The 17,213-nt window shown below is 50.6% G+C and overlaps 1 protein-coding gene across 10 annotated transcripts in view; it reads left to right on the plus strand.

Annotated features, from left to right (window-relative positions):
* The first annotated feature begins 4,920 nt into the window (after positions 1-4,920).
* BCL11A (BCL11 transcription factor A) overlaps positions 4,921-17,213 on the plus strand; it is a 107,645-nt gene continuing 95,352 nt past the window's right edge. For 7 of the 10 annotated variants that reach the window (XM_049870191.1, XM_049870189.1, XM_049870192.1 and 4 more), the window contains exons 1-2: positions 5,436-5,619; positions 12,448-12,777. In XM_049870191.1, the coding sequence (XP_049726148.1) occupies positions 5,565-5,619; positions 12,448-12,777 (385 nt within the window). In that variant the 5' untranslated portion in view covers positions 5,436-5,564. Of the gene's footprint in view, positions 4,979-5,217; positions 5,620-7,847; positions 7,898-12,447; positions 12,778-17,213 lie in introns of those variants that run through there. The other 3 variants (XM_049870183.1, XM_049870185.1, XM_049870184.1) reach the window with 3 other exon arrangements.

Genomic DNA, 17,213 nt, shown 5'->3' on the forward strand with positions numbered 1-17,213 from the left:
CCTAAATTATTCACTCAGCCCGCAGCAGCCCCGCCTAGAGACAAGCCTCAGACTTACAGCAGGTTCTGCCTCCTCCCTCCCTCTCCTCCTTCCCTCCATTTCCTCCCTCCCTCCCTCCCTTTCCTCCTTTCCTCCCTCCCTCCCTCCCCTCCCTCCCTCCCTCCTCCCTTCCCTTCCTCCCTCCCTTCCTTCCTTCTTCCCTTCTCTCCTTTCTTCCTCCCTCTTTCCTTCCTTCTTTCCTCCCTCCCTCCCTCCTTCCCTCTCTCCTCCCTCCCTTCCTCCCTCTTTCCCTCCCTCCCTGCCTTCCCTCCTTTCTCCCTCCCTCTCCTCCTTTCTTCCTCCCTCCCTTCCCTCATATCTTCCTCCCTCCCTTCCTTTCTTCCTCCCTCCCTTCCCTCCTTTCTCCCTTCCTTTCTTCCTCCCTCCCTTCCCTCCTTTCTCCCTCCCTCTCCTCCCTCCTTCCCTCCCTCCCTCCCTTCCCTCCTTCCCTTCTTCCTTCCCTCCTTCTTTCCCTCCCTCCTTTTTTTCCCACTGGTCCATCCAGAATGCAGCCTGCCAGCCAGCCAAAGGCCCAGAGCGCCTCTGGAGAAGGACGCTGGACCAACTGTTCCCTCAGGAAGCCCCCTGGGGGAAGTCTGTGCCTTTGCAGAAGGTGTAGACACTGCCCTCCAGGGGCCTCCCCAGGTCCCAGGCTCGGGTCACTCGGGGAGCAAAGGAGGAGGAAACGTCACGGGGGTGGGGCGCTGAGGGCGGCTGGGGGGAGAGCCACCCGCTTGCTCACAGCCGCTCCTCCTTTTTTATTATTTTCCCTTTGTCTTAACAAGTCCCTTAGCAAGTCCACCCCCAGGCACCCCAAATGCATCTACCAAGTGTAGAATCCAGATCTGAGCTTTATTTTTATAAAGATGAACGTACATTCTCTATTTTCCTGATCTGCCGATTAAGGGGGAAAAAAGATGAAATAAAAAGTAAGTTGGGATCGATTGTATTTTAATCATTCATTCATTTATTTATCTTTAAATCCATAAAGGTGTTTCCCCCTAAAGGCAGACAGTGAATATTTTATTTTAATCTTGTCATTTCCAGCGCGAGACAGACCTCTTAACCCTTGGTTCCCCAGCTTAGCCCGAGTGCCCAGCGCCAGGCGATCCTCCGCACCAGCGCTGGGACTGCGTTAAGCCTTCCTCATGGAGCTGTTTGTTGACCACATTCACGTTCAGAGCCCTGGAGCTAAAAGCACTTTACACCATAAAATAAAAGCACTGTCTTTTTTTTCTAAAAGGTTACGTCTGGAGGCCACGCGGCTCATACTTCATACCGAAAACTCCTGAAAGGACCATGAAACCCTCCTTGATTTACACTCTTGCACTGCATTAGAGAGCCGATCTGCTCGGCTCTAAAAAATACGGCGGGGTTTCTAACCGACGTGAATATATGTGCATTATTTCAGAAAGTCTGTTAGAAAACTTGTCAACACATTATAAAGCATAAACCAGGACTGGGCTATTAAGTGCGGAGATCAGAGGCAGGAAGTCCTGGGGAGTCTGCTCCGCCGGCGAGATAAAAAGGGGGAGGAGGGGAGGGCTTGTCTGCCGGCCTGGACTTTACGCAGCGTCGTCATCGAAGGTTGGGAAACAGCCCAAAGCGCGTCGTTACCTCCTCAGCGGACTCAGCAGAGGTTCTACAGCCCCGAACGGAGTTAACTGACCACCAGAAAATAATTTCAACGTTGTGGTAATTTATTACTTTTAAAAGCCACTTCTGGAAAGGTAAAATATACTTACTGTGTATCCAAAGTGCGCGCTTTTAACGTGACCTTTCACCCCCTCTACGAAACCACCTGCATCATTAATCAATACTTATGTAATATTTTTAAACCTCTTAAAACAACGCATGTTTTTTTCCTTTAAACACACCCACAATCTCCCCTCCCCCACTTTTGGGCGCTTTAGTGAGCTTCGAGCTGCGACGAGGAAAAGGGGCGTCGCCCGGAGGGGAGACGACTGGGGAGGGGGTTCCAGGAGCGATCAGATGCCTTCCCTCAGCCCTAGTTTTCTGGACTAGGTGAAATCTGGCTGGGGGAGGGGGTGGCAGCGGAGGGCAGAGTTTCCATTTCATCCTGGACATTTTATCATGGTGAAATCAAATGTATGTTGACGGTGGAAACCTCGCTGCCTACCTCTCCGTTGGTACCCAGGGAAAGCAGCTACAAAACTGGCTTTTTAATGCTATGTTTTAAGATGTGATTTCGGAAAGGACCCCCTGGAATCTGGAACAAGTTCAGTAACATAGCAGACCTACTTGTAACTAAGTGCTTAATCTCCTATGATTTTTTTAAAAGAGAAAATCAATAAAATGTTGCCAGTTATTTATAGGAAATAACCACAGATAGCGGCCCTGATGGGGTGCCGGTTTTAGAGAGCACCCAATTGTGTAATGAATTGTAATTCAGAAGACTGTTAAATGTGAACCACAGAACCTTTCAGAGGTAATAAACTCATTACTTTTTACACTACAGCCAACCCTGAAAAGCTTTATAAACACCATTCTATATAAATCATACATATATATTTCCCCAACACGCATTTGCCCATTTACGTACCTTCTCTACATATGGACTTTTATGGATGGATAGGAGCAATATTCAAATCTGAAATGCTCGATTCGGAAGGACTCTGGCTCACCATTGTTACCTGAAGGGGCTTTTACTTATTTTTCCAAGGCTTCCCAGTTACACTTTCTCCTTTCTTCACTTTCTAATATTCCTCCTCGCCGCCCTTCCCCGTCCCCCGCCCTACAGAGACATTCATTTGGTCATAAGGTTGGTTTAACAGACAAAAAACACCCGGTGGTGGGAGAAAGATGCTGAACTGCTCTGAAGAACTCACGGAAAAGAGGAAATGGTGTCACGCACACGCTACAGAGCCTTACTGCAAATGAGTCTTGCTTAAACAGGATTTGCGCTCCCCCCCGCTTTCTTAAACTGGAGGGAAACAGCAACAAACCGCATTTACACAAACCCACCTCAGCTCACACCCCTCATAACGTGGGGCATCCAAATCTCCTTTTTCTTCCTTGCGGAGACCTGAAGCGTCTTCAAGCTGGACAAGCGTCCTTTTCTAATAGGTTTGAAACTTTACTAAGATGACATAGGAATAAACAGCCGCTTGCCGGCGAGCCTGGGAGATGGGGGCGCGCTTGCCAGTCCAGGGCCCTTGCTTCAAACAACCCAACCCCCCCGCTGAGTGGGCGAATTTAAGGAGACGACACCCCTTAGAAGGAGGAGGGGGAAGAGAAGACCCGAGGGGTCGCGGGGCTGCTTGCGGGAGAGGGAAGGAAGGTTCCTTGCTTTGCAGCCACTCACACATGTCCACCTGCAGCTCGGAGTCTCGCGGGCAGCGGCGCCCGGCGTCCCCCTGCACTCTCCGCGCCAACCTTGGACTCGAGTCCATCCACACACCCCCACTCCCCAGCGTTTCCCGATTTGGAATCGGAGCGCCGTATCCGCGGCGGTGGCGGCGGCTGCAGGGTAGCGCAGGCAGGCGGGGAGGCTGGGAGGCGGGAGACGCCGGGGGACTTTGCAGGCACGTTTCGGAATAAACTTTCCAATCGCAGGGGGTGCTGTTGCTGTACATTTTACGTAAAACTGAAAGTATCCCATGCCAGAATGAAGCCCGCTTTTTGACAGCGGCAGCGTGTGTGAGTGTGTGTGTGTGCATGTGTGTGCGCGCGCGTATTAAAGAGACAGGGGCTTATTTCCAACAGGTCTTCCCTAATTTCCAGGGAATGTCTACAGAAAGACTAGAGGCGGCTGCGGGCTCCGAGGTGTGCGCCTTGGCCTGCGGCGCGCGAGAGCGCGGAGCTCGCCCAGAGCCGCTGGTCCCTCCGAGGCGGTCGCCCCTCCACTGTGGCCTCCCGGCTGCTCCCGCGAGCCCGCCGCTGTATCTCCATCCCCCATTTCCCTTTCCCCGGGTAACAGCACGGGAATAGTTGTGCTCTGCCCGTAAGCAGTACTTTCTTTCCATCCCTCTGTGCCTTTGCGGTGGGTCTGGAGCGGGAGGGGGTGTGTACCTCCTCGGGACCCGGCTCCGGGGCCTCTCGCGGCGCGGGGAGCGCGCTCCCAGCCCTCCCGGGACTGCCCGCGCTTTGTCCTCCTGCTCACGGCCGCCAGGAGAGGTGGACGCCTCCCCGGCCCCGGCCCTCGGTACTCCCGTCTTGGGGCTGGAATGCGCTCGGACTCTGGTTCCTCGTTCTTTATTCCGCGGCCCCTCTCTCACTCCGGGGTTCTGGGGAGCCTCGACTCCGCGCTTCCAGTTCATTCAAACCCAGTCGGTAGTCCAGGCGCTCAAATCCCCGGCCCCCGGCTCGGCCTCGGGGCGCCCTCCCGGCGCTCCTGCCCCGGCCTGCGCCGCTCGCCGCCTCCCTCGCCCTGGCCCCCTCCATCGAGACCGTCCGGGTTCGGGGAGGCCCCGACACTGCCCTTCCGGCCCGCGAGCCTCCAAACTTGGGCTGGACTCCGCTCCGCGCGCGCTCCCTCCCGCCTCCCCTCGCCCGCTGCGGCGCTGTAACTTGGAGGCTCAGCTCTAACTTCGGGTGATTTTCTTGGCTTTCCTCTCCTCGGGCAAAGTTTCCCGAGCGCAGCCGCGGGCTCCGGGCTTCCACTCCTGGCCCGGGTGTCCGCACACGGGGAGTGAGCGCGCCGGCTGCGGCGGCGGGGAGGGGAAGTGGGTGTGCGCACGGCGGAGGGGGGCCGGGAGCAACTCTACCTGCTTCCCTCCGCCCGCGCTTCTCCGGCCGCAGCCTGCAGCCCTCCGAGCACTCTTGCCTTTTTTTTTTTTTTTTTTTTAAATAATCTCTCATTTTAGGGTCCCAGTGGGGGGGGGGGAGCAGGACGCCCGCCTTGCTCCCCCCCCCGCCCCTGCCGCCCCTTTCTTCTCTCCCGGCCACGCCGCGGCTGCTGCGCTCGCTGCGGCCACTGGTGAGCCCGCGGCCCCGGCGCCCCCTCCCCTCCCCTCCGCCCGCCCCTCCCTCGGGGGCCGCGTCTGGCGTCTGCCGAGCCCCCCGCCCGCGCCTCCCCCGCCCCGCACTGGCCATTGGCTTGTCCTGGTCTCTTTTTCATGTCCAGCCCCTGATGTGTGTCCATTGGTGTGCGCTTCCCCTTCCCTCCTCCCCTTCTCTCCTGCTCGCCCTGCCCATGTTTTGTGTGTCTCTGTCCATCCAGACTCCTGACGTTCAAGTTCGCAGGGACGTCACGTCCGCACTTGAACTTGCAGCTCAGGGGGGCTTTTGCCATTTTTTTTCATCTCTCTCTCTCCCTCTATCTCTCCTCTCTCTCTCTCCTTTTTTTTTTTTTTTTTTGCTTAAAAAAAAAAAAAAAAAGCCATGACGGCTCTCCCACAATTCATCTTCCCTGCGCCATCTTTGTATTATTTCTAATTTATTTTGGATGTCAAAAGGCACTGATGAAGATATTTTCTCTGGAGTCTCCTTCTTTCTAACCCGGCTCTCCCGATGTGAACCGAGCCGTCGTCCGCCCGCCGCCGCCGCCCGCCCCGCAGCCCAACATGTCTCGCCGCAAGCAAGGCAAACCCCAGCACTTAAGCAAACGGGAATTCTCGCGTAAGTAACCCAATAATAGTAATAATAATTATTAATAATCACGAGAGCGCGCAGGACGAGCCGCAAGAGCGAGGGGGGAGAGGGGTGTGTGCGTGCATTTTTTATTTTCACGAGGAAACCTCCGAGAGTCGGAGTAAAAGAGATTAAAGGAAAAGGAAAAAAAAAAAAAAAAGAAAGAAAGAAACCTCGTCCCGTCTCGCACCTTAGCCGCGTGTGCACTTTTGGGATAGCATTCACCTTTTAATTTTATTTAATTAAAAAAGAAAGTCACCCCTCCTCTTACCTCCTTTCCGCTGCTTTATTTCTCTTGTCGAAAAGGAATGCGGTGGTTTTACCCCCCAGTTTTGCAAAATAATGAACAATGCTAAGGATGCGAACAACTCACGCGCCAGCCTGGGGGAGGGAGTCGGCGGGGAAAGGAGGGTGGCTTCCACTCCCCGCAGGAAAACGGGGTGTGGGGGGGGTCCCAGCCTACAAACCAATGCCGGGGGAGAAGAGGCGAGCCGGCCCTCGGACGCCGGCGCGCTCGCGGGCCGGCGTGACCCGGGAGGAAAGTAGGCTTCCCCGCCAGCGTCAGCCAGGGCATGCGGGAGGGGGCCGCGGCGCCGGGGAGAGCTGGGGAGCCGGGGAGAACGCCAGCCGCGGCCGGCGCTGCCGCCTTTTGTTCCGGCCCGAGGTGGGTGTTTGTCCCGCTGCCTTTTGTGCCAGCTCCTCGCGCTGGCCCTCCCGCGCCGCCGCTGTGGCCGAAGGGCCGGGGCCCGGGCCGGGGGCGCGCGGGAGAGGGAGGGAGGGCCCCGGGGTGGCCGCCCGGCTCGCCGCTGCCTTCCCCTCCCGGCCGAGCCTCCGAGGCGGCGAGGGGTAGACATGCAAAAGATAAAGACAGTTAAATTGAACGAGGCAAGAGAACGTAAAATTTCTTGCCCCAAAAAGCAGAAGCCAAGCGCTCCGCCAGCCCTCGACTGCAATGCTCTCCACTTTGACTTCCCCACCCCCCCCGCAAAAATCTCACCATCTCCAACCGAGAAAAAAAAATTACAATCACCCCCTTCCCCAAACCCCTTCACTCGCAGACTTAGAGCGCCGGCGGCACTGAGACGGAGCGAGGAACTCCCTCCTCTTACTATTTTTTGGAAGATTTTCAAAAAAAGTGGAAGTGGATTTTGATTGGGAAAAATCTCGTGTCTGAATGTTTACAAGCACCGCGTGTGCGGGAGCCTCCTGCCAACAAACAGACAGAGGACCGAGCGCAGCGCCGCGGCCTCAGAGCGGGCGGCGGCGGCGGCGGCCGGGCCTGGCCGGGGCCTCGCTGGGCCTCGGCGCGCCCCGGCCCCTCCCGGGATCGCCCACCCGGCGCCCGGCGCCCGCCCTCCGGGCACGGCGGCAGGCCACGCTGAGACTGCGCCAGCAGGGCCCCAGGTCCCCGCCCGCCCCCAGCACAATGCCCAGACCTCCTCCCGGCTTCCCCGACTGCGAAACCCGCTGGGGAGAAACTCGGCTTTGCAAAGCATTTTTATTCTGCAAAGCAACTGAAAAAGCTTGTTTCTGCGTGCGCCCCCTGCCCTCGGCTGTACCCCCAGAGGTCTCTTGTCCACCGCTCTCGGCCGCGGGGAGGGGGTGGAGGTCACCACGTGCATTCGCTTCCTCCCCCGACTCCCACCCCGGGTCTGGCCACCAGGTCCCTGTGCCGGAGCGGGGCCAGGCCCGGGCTGGGGCGGGGTGAGGTGGGGGAGGACTACGGAGAACTCTGGTCGGGTATGCCTTTGCGGGGCTCTATTCCGGGACCTCGCGTCCTTCACCTTTGGGTTCTTGCCCACTTCCTGGGCCTGACTTTGTCTGGGGTCCTTGTGAGTCTTTATAAGGCGGGGGGAGGGGGGGTCCCAGCTAACTGAATGCTCCTGTGAGGTAGTGGGTACTTAGGAAAGTTTGGCAGCGAGGGAAAGAAAGGCACGAGAAGGCCAGTTCTCTCCTCTCCATGACTCCCATTTTAATTTTTGATACAATTTTTAAAGGTCCACTTATACCCAGTCATGTATTTTTTGATGGGGTGGGGGCGCGCACAGGGAATTGCATTTTTCACTGGGCCCTGAAACTTGTCATACACTTCGGAAGCTCCCCCGCTCTCCTCCCCCCTCCCCAGCCCAAGCACGTTGCGGGGCCCTCCCTCTCCCCACCCCCGCGCATCCCTCCCTCGCCTCTCTCCCCCGCCCCCTACTCCCCCGGCCGCGCCGGATGCGGAGCAGACGCGGCGCGCGGCGGTGTGAAGTTACAGCCCGGCCAGGTACGGGCGGGAAGGAAGGGCAGAGTGCGCAGGACTTGGGAAAGCCGGGCCTGTCTTTGGAAGGTTGCACTGGGGCTCCAAGGACTGACTGGGGCGTGCAGTCCGGCTGCTTCGCCGCCCCCGGAGTCCGTCCCCGATACTCCAGGCTGGGAGGCTTAGCCCTCCTCTCCCCCCAGTCCTGGTGCAGGCACTAGGTTAAGGGGTCAGTGGGTGGGGGCGGGGGTCGCTTCTTTCCTCATTTTCTGGGTGCACAGAGGGGCCGGGGGCCATCCCGGATCTCAGGACCCCTACCCCCCGCCCCCAGCTCTTCTCTTCTCTGGCTGAATGAGCCATTCGGTCGCTAGGAGGCAGAACAAGACCGAGAAAGCTCAGCGAACTTGAACCTGTACCAGAGCCTCCCCCACCCCCTACTTTGCTTTTCTTTGGGCTGGAGAGGGACGCGCTTGGCGAGGGTGGGGGTGGGGGGCACGGACGGTTAGGCAGAATTCCCTTTCTCCCCCGTCACCCCTTATGTCTTTGTTCTTCATTTTGACTTTAAAAATGCTTCTGGCCAGGGCCCCAGAGAAACGCCCGAGCGCGCGGCCGACACCGCCCCCTGCACAAGCCCCGGAGACAGGCGCGCGCCGGGCGCGGAGTGGGGTGCGGATTTCGCTTTCTTTCAGGGCGGCCGTTTTTGGAAGGGAGGAAAGGCGGTGTGTGCGCCCGGGCTTCGGGGCACAGCCAAAGGGCGGGATGTGGCAAGTTTGCGCTTGGTCTCCGGGTCCACTTCTTCCGTCCCCTCACCCTGCGAAAAGCGCGGACCCCGGCAGCCGTGGCAGGCTCGCCCCTGCGCCCCGCAGCCCGAGCCCCTCCCCCCCGCCCCCCGCAGTCTTTGCCTCGGAGCCCAAAATGACAACAATAGTAATAGTTACCATCAGAACGATGCGGGCAAGCAGCGTCATTAATAGTGAATTACCGCCGCAGCCGCGCGCACACCCGGGCCCGGACTTGCAGTGGGGGGGCGCTTTTGCGGAGATTCCCCAAAGTAGAGAGTGTGAGCGTGTGGACACAGGACGAATTTCGGGATCCGCGTGTGAGTTGTGTGCGGCGACGCCGAGGCCGCACCGGGTTACCCAGCCGAGTTTTCCAAACCACTTCCCTTTTCGCCAACCGTTGGCCCGGGGAGCCGTGGCCCCGCGGCCGGGCGGGGAGGCAGCAGTCGGGCCTTGGTTGCCCGCCGTCCCCCTGCCCGCGCCCCGCCGCCCCGCCGCACGTGTTCGCAGCGAGCGCGGCCCGCTTTGTGCCTGCGCCGCGGCGCCCCACTTCACAGCCCGCACAGCCCACCTCGCCGGGCCCCTGCCCCGGGCCCCCTGCCCCGCCTGCCGCCCCCGTCTTCGCTTTTGTGTCTTTGCTTTTCCACTCTGTACCTCAGCGTTTCAGCCTCGCTTTGCCTCCTTACACCGCTAAGACAACCCAAGGGAAGGACTTGGAAAGCAAACTCGGAGACATCTCTCCCTTTTCCTTTCCCCTCCCCAGCAGACCCCATTTCCCTCACTCCTTTCCTACATTTCTTCTAAGGCTCTTTTTTTTTTTTTTTTAATTTCTTTGCAACTGCAGAAGGAGGAAGGAGCTCTCAGTCTGGCGCTGGGGCATTGAGACCTTTCAGTCTGCCTTGCTGTTTGAACGCAGAAGCAAATTTCCCCCCCCCCCGTTTCTCCCTCGTAGGGAGAATTCGCGGCTAATTATTGTGGTTATTTGCCCACTCCTTCCACTTCTGTCCAGGACTCCCCGCTTTGTAGCCGGAGCTCAGCCGGAGCTTGGGTACCGAGGCGTCGTGGGGGCGAAGGAGGATGGAATTGAGGGAGGGGGTAAAATGGCTGAGGTTAGAAATGTGTTTAGGGAAAGAGGAATTTGCATTAAAATACAGAGAAATTATCAGATGCCCAGAAAGGAAATGCTGATTGCCACTGAGAAGGGATGTCAGTGCAAAGCAATAGACTATACCAGGACAATTGTATTTTCCTATTTTCTTTGTGCCCCACTTGGTCTCATTTTAAATAATAATAGAGCAGCCGTAGTAAAAACACGTTTTGGTATTTCTCTGAACATCACTAGCCAAATGTTTCGCAGAGAACCTGATGTTATACGTCTTTCAGACGTTAGGGTATAATTCTTGTTAATTAGCAATAATTTACGTTAAGAGCGTAGAAAATGTTGAGGTTACAGGTTTTATATCTGTACATTTGATCATCTTGTTATTTTCAAGAACTTTGCCTCCTATAAAATTAATTAGGTGAAATGTGGAGTTGTAATCAGCAACCTCTGAATTACCACTTCATTTCCTGGTTTTGATTGTAAATCAGTTCAGTCGCTACGTTTAGAAGACTTTAACCAAGTCTGGTTTTGTACCGCGTTACCTTTAACTATTTTGATTCCCAGGAGAGTATCTCCTTTTGCTCCTAAATAATAGTTCTGTTTTCAGGAATGTATCAGGCCTTGGAAATTTAAATAATAATAATAAAAAAAAACCTTAACACTGAATTAAAAAATTTTTTTTTTTTTTGCAAAGGCTCCAGGTACTACTAACTGTAATGAAATAAAATATTTTTTCCTGAGTCTTTCTTTAATCTGTAAACCTCAGAACTTGTAGTGAAGGCTGAACGACAACAACAAAACCTCACGTTTGTCAATCTGTGCTTAAAAATGGTTAATCCAGATAGCAGGGATCTTGAAGAAGGACTTCCCTATTCAACTCTTCAGTTAGTCAAAATGAAAGCAAACGCAGGAGAAAAATGACAGAGGCACAATGTGGAAGCACTTCCATTTGTCACCTTCTGTTTGAAAAGTATGCATGTGGATTCTTTATTTGTCTTTTGGTCAGTATGTTGGGCAAAGTAGCGTTAGTGCTTACCTGGCTGTCGCTCTCAGCTGGAATATAACCTTCATATCCCTGTGGTGACCTTATGTTAAAGTAGGAGGAGTACCAGAGGCTAGAAATTACGACATGCCCTAGTTGAGCACAGGTGCAGCTATGCAGGGCTCTCAATATTATTTCACCCAGCACGTCTGGGAGTTACCCCAGATCTTCCCCCTCAATATTCAGCCTGAGTAGGGTCGAAATAAATTTAACCTGAGTTCACTGGATTTTTTGCACTTTATCAAAATCTGTTCCAATATTCTACACTCAAATTAAAATCTATTTTTTGATTCTCTGTGGCTTTAAGTTCATTAAATGTGAAATTGGCAGCTTGCTAAAGAAGGTCAGACTGATTAACTGTTTAAGACTTGTACATTTTCTGCTTCAGTTTTATTAACTGGCAGCACCCTGGATATGTTTTGTTATTTTGTGATTTTTTTTTTTTTTTTTTTTGGATACAGTAAACATAAAGTTTCAGGGGCAGAGGCTTAGCCAACTCTGATTTCCTCTCTGGAAGGTTAAAAAATGACAGAAGCTGTTCAAATAGATGCTGGAGTATTTTGATACAAAGTTAAAAAAAAAATGAAACAGGAAAGAAAGACATGTCTACCTTGTTGTAGCATCCGCTGGTGATTATGTGAGCAGAAATAGCTCCATAATGAAGCATTTTGGAGCTCATTCAGAAAATTAGGCAACTTTGACAACATTAGGCGAAGTATTTCAAGTCTAAAGAAAGGACTTCTCAGCCTTGTTCTGAAATGTGGCATTTCCTTGACCATACTGATTTTTATGTGATGGGGGCCATCAAGTGCAAACATGTTTAGAATATTTTAGGCATTCCTTTCTTCGGAATGAAAAAATGACTAATTGGCTTATTTTCTTAAGTACTGAAAAGTATCCCTTTTAGCTAATGTGTCTGAGAAGAATCGCCAGTGAATCTGGTATTTCTTTGATTTGGTGGCACTGCTGAGAGTGAGATCAGGAGAGTTTTTGGCAGTGTGAATTATGCTGGGCGACGATGATTATTCAGGTGAATGGAGTCGTTTTCTTATTACCGTGGTGTAAATGTGGCACAGATTCTGTGTGATGTGTAGTGGCTTTCTAATTTAGGGAGCTACGACGTTCTGTACATCTAGGAGTATGTAGATTCATACGCAAAGGATGTTAGCGTGTATTTATTCATCTCCCCTTTTTTTGTTTGGCACAGTAGACAACTTAATCTATAAAAACAAATAGGGAAAAAAAGGAAACAAATGTAATTTTCACTGTTAGTTTTTTTTTTTTTTTTTGGTAGTTCTTCTTTAAGCTTTCTTTATGCCCCTGTGTTAACTATTTATTTAATAATCACATTTCTTTTTCCTGAACTTACAAACCAGACACATTTGTAGTGTGTGTGTGTGATTTCTCTGTAGAGTTATGCAAGTCAGATTTTTTTAAGTTTAGGGCGATTGGCCTCATTGATAAATCGGCTTTCTTGTTGAGAACCTCCACAACCTTGTACATTTTGTGTGCCTAGTTTTCTGAGTGCCATGTGGTGGATCCTAGAAACACTTGACATAATGTGGTGGGTGGGGATGGGCTTGAGAAAGTATTTTTCCCCTTTTCTCTCCTCTTCAGCACTCTAATAACTGTGCTTTTGTTTCTCCAACTACAGCCGAACCACTTGAAGCCATTCTTACAGATGATGAACCAGACCACGGCCCGTTGGGAGCGCTAGAAGGGGACCATGACCTCCTCACCTGTGGGCAGTGCCAGATGAACTTCCCATTGGGGGACATTCTTATTTTTATCGAGCACAAACGGAAACAATGCAATGGCAGCCTCTGCTTAGAAAAAGCTGTGGATAAGCCACCTTCCCCTTCGCCAATCGAGATGAAAAAAGCATCCAATCCTGTGGAGGTTGGCATCCAGGTCACACCAGAGGATGACGATTGTTTGTCAACGTCATCTAGAGGAATCTGCCCCAAACAGGAACACATAGCAGGTAAACGAGATGCAAGGGGAAAAGCCGTTTGCATGCTTTCTTTTCATTTTCAGAGTTGCTGTTTCCGAGCACTAAGGAGTGGTGAGGTGCTCTCTCTCTCTCTCTCCGTGCCAGTGTCCAGGCAGCCCTGTGGTGTGAACATGATGGTGCCTGTGGTTGACGTTCAGCACAGAGAAAAATAAACATTTTCCACCTCACTGAGTCAGTTGTAGGCAGGGTAGGTGCACACACCTGACACCCTCTCTCTGAGTCTGCTGATTCTGAATTCATTTTCTTTTTTCCTCTTTTCTAATTTTTAAGTGTTGACCATTTCTACACCTAGCCCACTCTCAGGCTTGGTGACAGGCCAGAGGCAAAGTGGCCACATAGGCGTCTACAGTTTGGCCAGGGATCTGTTTGTCTCAGAATGCCATGTTAGCCTCCCTGGGGGTGCAGTTAGTCCCTGGGCTTCCCGAAGTGGGGTGCGCTGGCTGGGTGGCTTGGAGAGGGTGGAAAGAGTTAACCAAGCCTCAGGACTAGCCTTGGATCCATACTGGCTGTCAGCCTGTATGGGGCTGTAATTAAACACAGCCCCACGGTGGGATGACACCGTGACCTTGACTTTAAGATGCCATTTTCGACTGGGCAGTTGCTGAAGCGCACAGACATGCTTACTCGGAAAGTTTAAGGGCATGTTGGAAATTTCAAAAGGTTGGTTTGACAGGAACGGCCGCTCCCTGCAGCCTGCCTCCTCAGCTAGATGATAAATGCTTCTCTGCGCTCTCTCCTGCCTCTGATGTGGCTTTGACAGATGTATCTTGATTTTGTTTGTGGTTTACACAACCGCATGTCACCCTTACAAATGTCCAGTCCAGACTTCCACTGTGTCTGCTCTAACACCGTGGAAAAAGTCTCCTGGACAAACACATCCACGCATTCAATAGCTGTCCCTCCTTGGCTTAATTTTAGCAGACAGATAGCTTAGGTGTGTGGGTGTCTCAGCAGCTCAGGGGAAAAGGAATGAAAGGGTAACAGAGGGACTCCAGTTCCCTCTTCTGAGGGATAAACAGCAGCAGCACGTAGTGACCCCGAAAACATTGTTTTTTCATGAAACAGCCGTGATTTAACACATAAGACGAAGTGAAGGCAGGTTCTGTGGTGACAGAAATGACATGCTACCAGTGGCTTTCCTCCACCTGCCCCCCCCCCCCAAAGGCAGAAGGCTCGTTCCGTTTTAGGGAAAGAAGTGCTTGTGATCCATTGATACCCTGGAACTTGTCTCTCCTACCTAGCTTGACCACTGAGTTGAACCGTAATAGGTCGGTGGTCCTGAGGGGATTGAATGTCATATTCTTTCTCCCTCTCTGGAAGTCGATCATTAAAATCAAACGTGGCATTTTCTTTCTCTCTTTTTTTTTTAATGCTTCCTGTAGTAACACACAGATACTTTTCATTGAGTGAAATGAGAAATAGGCTACCAGGCAAGCTGCATTTGCTAAGTGTTTTGGTGGAATCCACCACATGTAGTTTATGTGACACGTAGGTTAACATCCCCCACCCCAGGCGCCCCAGCACCCCCCAGTAGGATATGGCGGTGACCATTTCCATGTGCCGTCTGTGACTAGAAGGAAAATGAACAGAAGTGTAAGGCATGATTAATGAAGTAAGAGCGAGCGGAAGGGGATTTGTCGTCTTCGTAGATCCAAAGCCTTGCTAAATCACCAAATATGGAGTAACACTTGCATGATGTAACATCGTATTTACATATCGAGCTGCTCGTTTAAAAGACAAAACACAGTGTCTGTCAAGCAAGAATTAAAACCATACTTCTTACTCAGGTCCCAAGTAGGTTATTCAGTCTCAGATAACCAGCTCAAAAATTCTATGCCTCTGTACTGTGAGGAGGGATCTAGAAGGTGGGGGAAGGCCCTATTTTAAGGCTTTTTCCTGTTACAGTTGTGAATCTGTGTATGGAAAGAAAATATATTTTCTTTAACTTCATGGTGATCTTAAAGGTTATGCTTTTTTTTTTTTTTTTTTTTTTAAGAGCTCTGTTTGCAGTAACAGAGCCCTGAGAAGCAAGTTAAAAAAAGAAGAAAAATTTAAATATATTTTATAGGCATAATACTACATAATTTTATTGAGAAGAAAAGCCATCTAAGGTAGCTGAGATATTCAGTGAGTGGCCAAGTGCTGTGACCCAGGCAGAGTAAACCTCTCATGCCCGAATAATTACAAAGTCTTGATTCCTTTTATTGTGTTTAATCATCTTTTCCCACCCTGGAATTGGCTGGACATAAATAGCATGGTCACATCCCAAAGTGTAAGTCAGTAACTGGAGTCATGACTTGTCTTAATTCACAGTCACGAATTAAGAGTTTCCTGTGGTGAAATTAACATTCGGCCGTAGCACACAAACGACCATGCTCTGGCCTCCAGGTGCTCCTGCAGCAAGTTCTGGAAGACGGCTGTGTACGCCCAGCCCGTTTCTCTAAGGGCGCGTCCCCATGGTTCTGAGTCTGCTTTTCTTTTCCTGATGAGGAGGCAGCAATAACAGTCATCATTCTGTAGATATTTGAATTGTGTTCCTGGAAAGAAAGGAGAAGGAGTGCTCGGTATTGGGAAAGAGATACACTGATGAATCTCCAGAAGAATATATCTGGCAACCACATAAAAGGTAGCCACTGGAGTGGGCTGTGTAGGGAAGGCTTTATTAAAGTGATATAAGTTGGATTTGAGCTGACTGTGTGATCCCTGTCATTGTATAGGCAGGAAGCAGGACTCTAACAGTGACAGTCTTCCTCAGATGAATCAAGCTTTCAGGGCTTTCAAATGGGAGAAGGGGGTAACGGCAGTGAGGTGGTGTGCGTTCTGACAGTACACAGGCCTCTCAAAGGTGAGCATCTTTTAGGGAGGGTGCTTTTTACCTGGCGAGTAGATAGGTATGTGTGCTTCACCACTTCTCCCACAAGAACGTATTCATCTGCACACCAATACATTCATCAGGCTACTTTTTTTTCATTGTTTCCCTTTATTCAAAATGCTGTGTGATTGTGATCTGTTATTACTATTGAAGTGATGTTAATTTCTCCGGAAATTAGCAGGTTATGGCGTGTGGGCCCAGGTCATCAGTATGTAGTGTCAGATGGTCACCATCAGATAGCAGCAGCGTTTGACTGCAGTCAGGGTTTTCAATAGGGTTTTGTTTTGCTTTCTGGGCTCATATATTACGATGGGGGAAATATTCATCAAGGGTTAGCAAATGTGAAGCTGCTGCTGACTTATGGAAAAGGCAAAAAAAAAAAAAAAAAATGTATATATTATCCTGCAGGGTCAGATTTGAGGTTTTGGCTTACTGTACATAGAAATCTTTAAATTGGAGTTGGGTTATTGTAAAGTTAGCTTTATGAGAGGATGGGAGAAAATATGACAAATCTTAATAAAATGTAGTAAAGGCAAAAAAAAATGTAGTATAGGCTACTACTACTGATAGATAACATTTTTTCCCATTAAAATCATGTGCAATAGACATTTGTATCAGGATATTTAGAAATTACTTGCCTAGAAAATACAGCTCCTATCTAGATGGTAATATGTAAAGACAGACTCTCTAATGAAGGGAAAAATATTCTTTCAAAAAGGAAATAAATCAGCTTGTTACTTAAAGGTGAACCGAGTATAACAAACTTACGCTTTTCAGAATTTCGGAAAGCCACCTGCCTTTTCTTTTTGTATCCGTTCTGATTCTTTCTTAGCTCAGACTCAACTGGAGTGTGTGTTTGTGTAATTGTAAATGAGACTATACATTGTAGTATCCTGTTATGAGTACTTATTTTGCGTTTCTCTGTATTTGTGTTGGTTCTGGATAAAAAAAAAAAATTACTGACCCTTGAAGTGAATTTTTATCATGGCATTTGGATAACATTTACAACATACTAGTGAAGTTTTCAATTCACCTTCAGAATCCAGAGAAGAAAGCATATTGTCTTCTGTTAAGTATCTGGGATTTTCATAGGGAGCCAGGTATGTGTTCGTGGGGCCATTACCCAGAGACTCCTGTTCCTGAGACTGGGAGTCCTACATACACTCTGTATTTGTAAATAAGACAGAGAAGGGTTGTGAACTGGCAGCTTGGATGTTTTGTCAAAGTACAATGTCGGAGAAACTCTTTCTAAGACAAATTGTAAATAGAACTGTCACAGTGATTGCGTGATTGAGCCGCAGAAGTGCCTTACAATTGTTGGCATTGTCAGGACTTTTGAAAGCTTAATTAAACACAGTGGCCCGCATGGCTGCTAAATTTACTTCGAAAGCCAAAAAAAAAAAAAAAAAAAAAAAAAAAAATCAAAACCCCAACATGTAGAAGATCCCAAAGTTCTTCAGACCTTACCCTTTTGGTGACACAGAAAAGATGTATTGTGCGTTTTCCTAGTGGTCTTTTATAAATAATAGTTTGG

The sequence above is a fragment of the Elephas maximus genome, chromosome 26 (assembly GCF_024166365.1).
Source record: "Elephas maximus indicus isolate mEleMax1 chromosome 26, mEleMax1 primary haplotype, whole genome shotgun sequence".
NCBI classification, from domain to species: Eukaryota; Metazoa; Chordata; class Mammalia; order Proboscidea; family Elephantidae; genus Elephas; species Elephas maximus.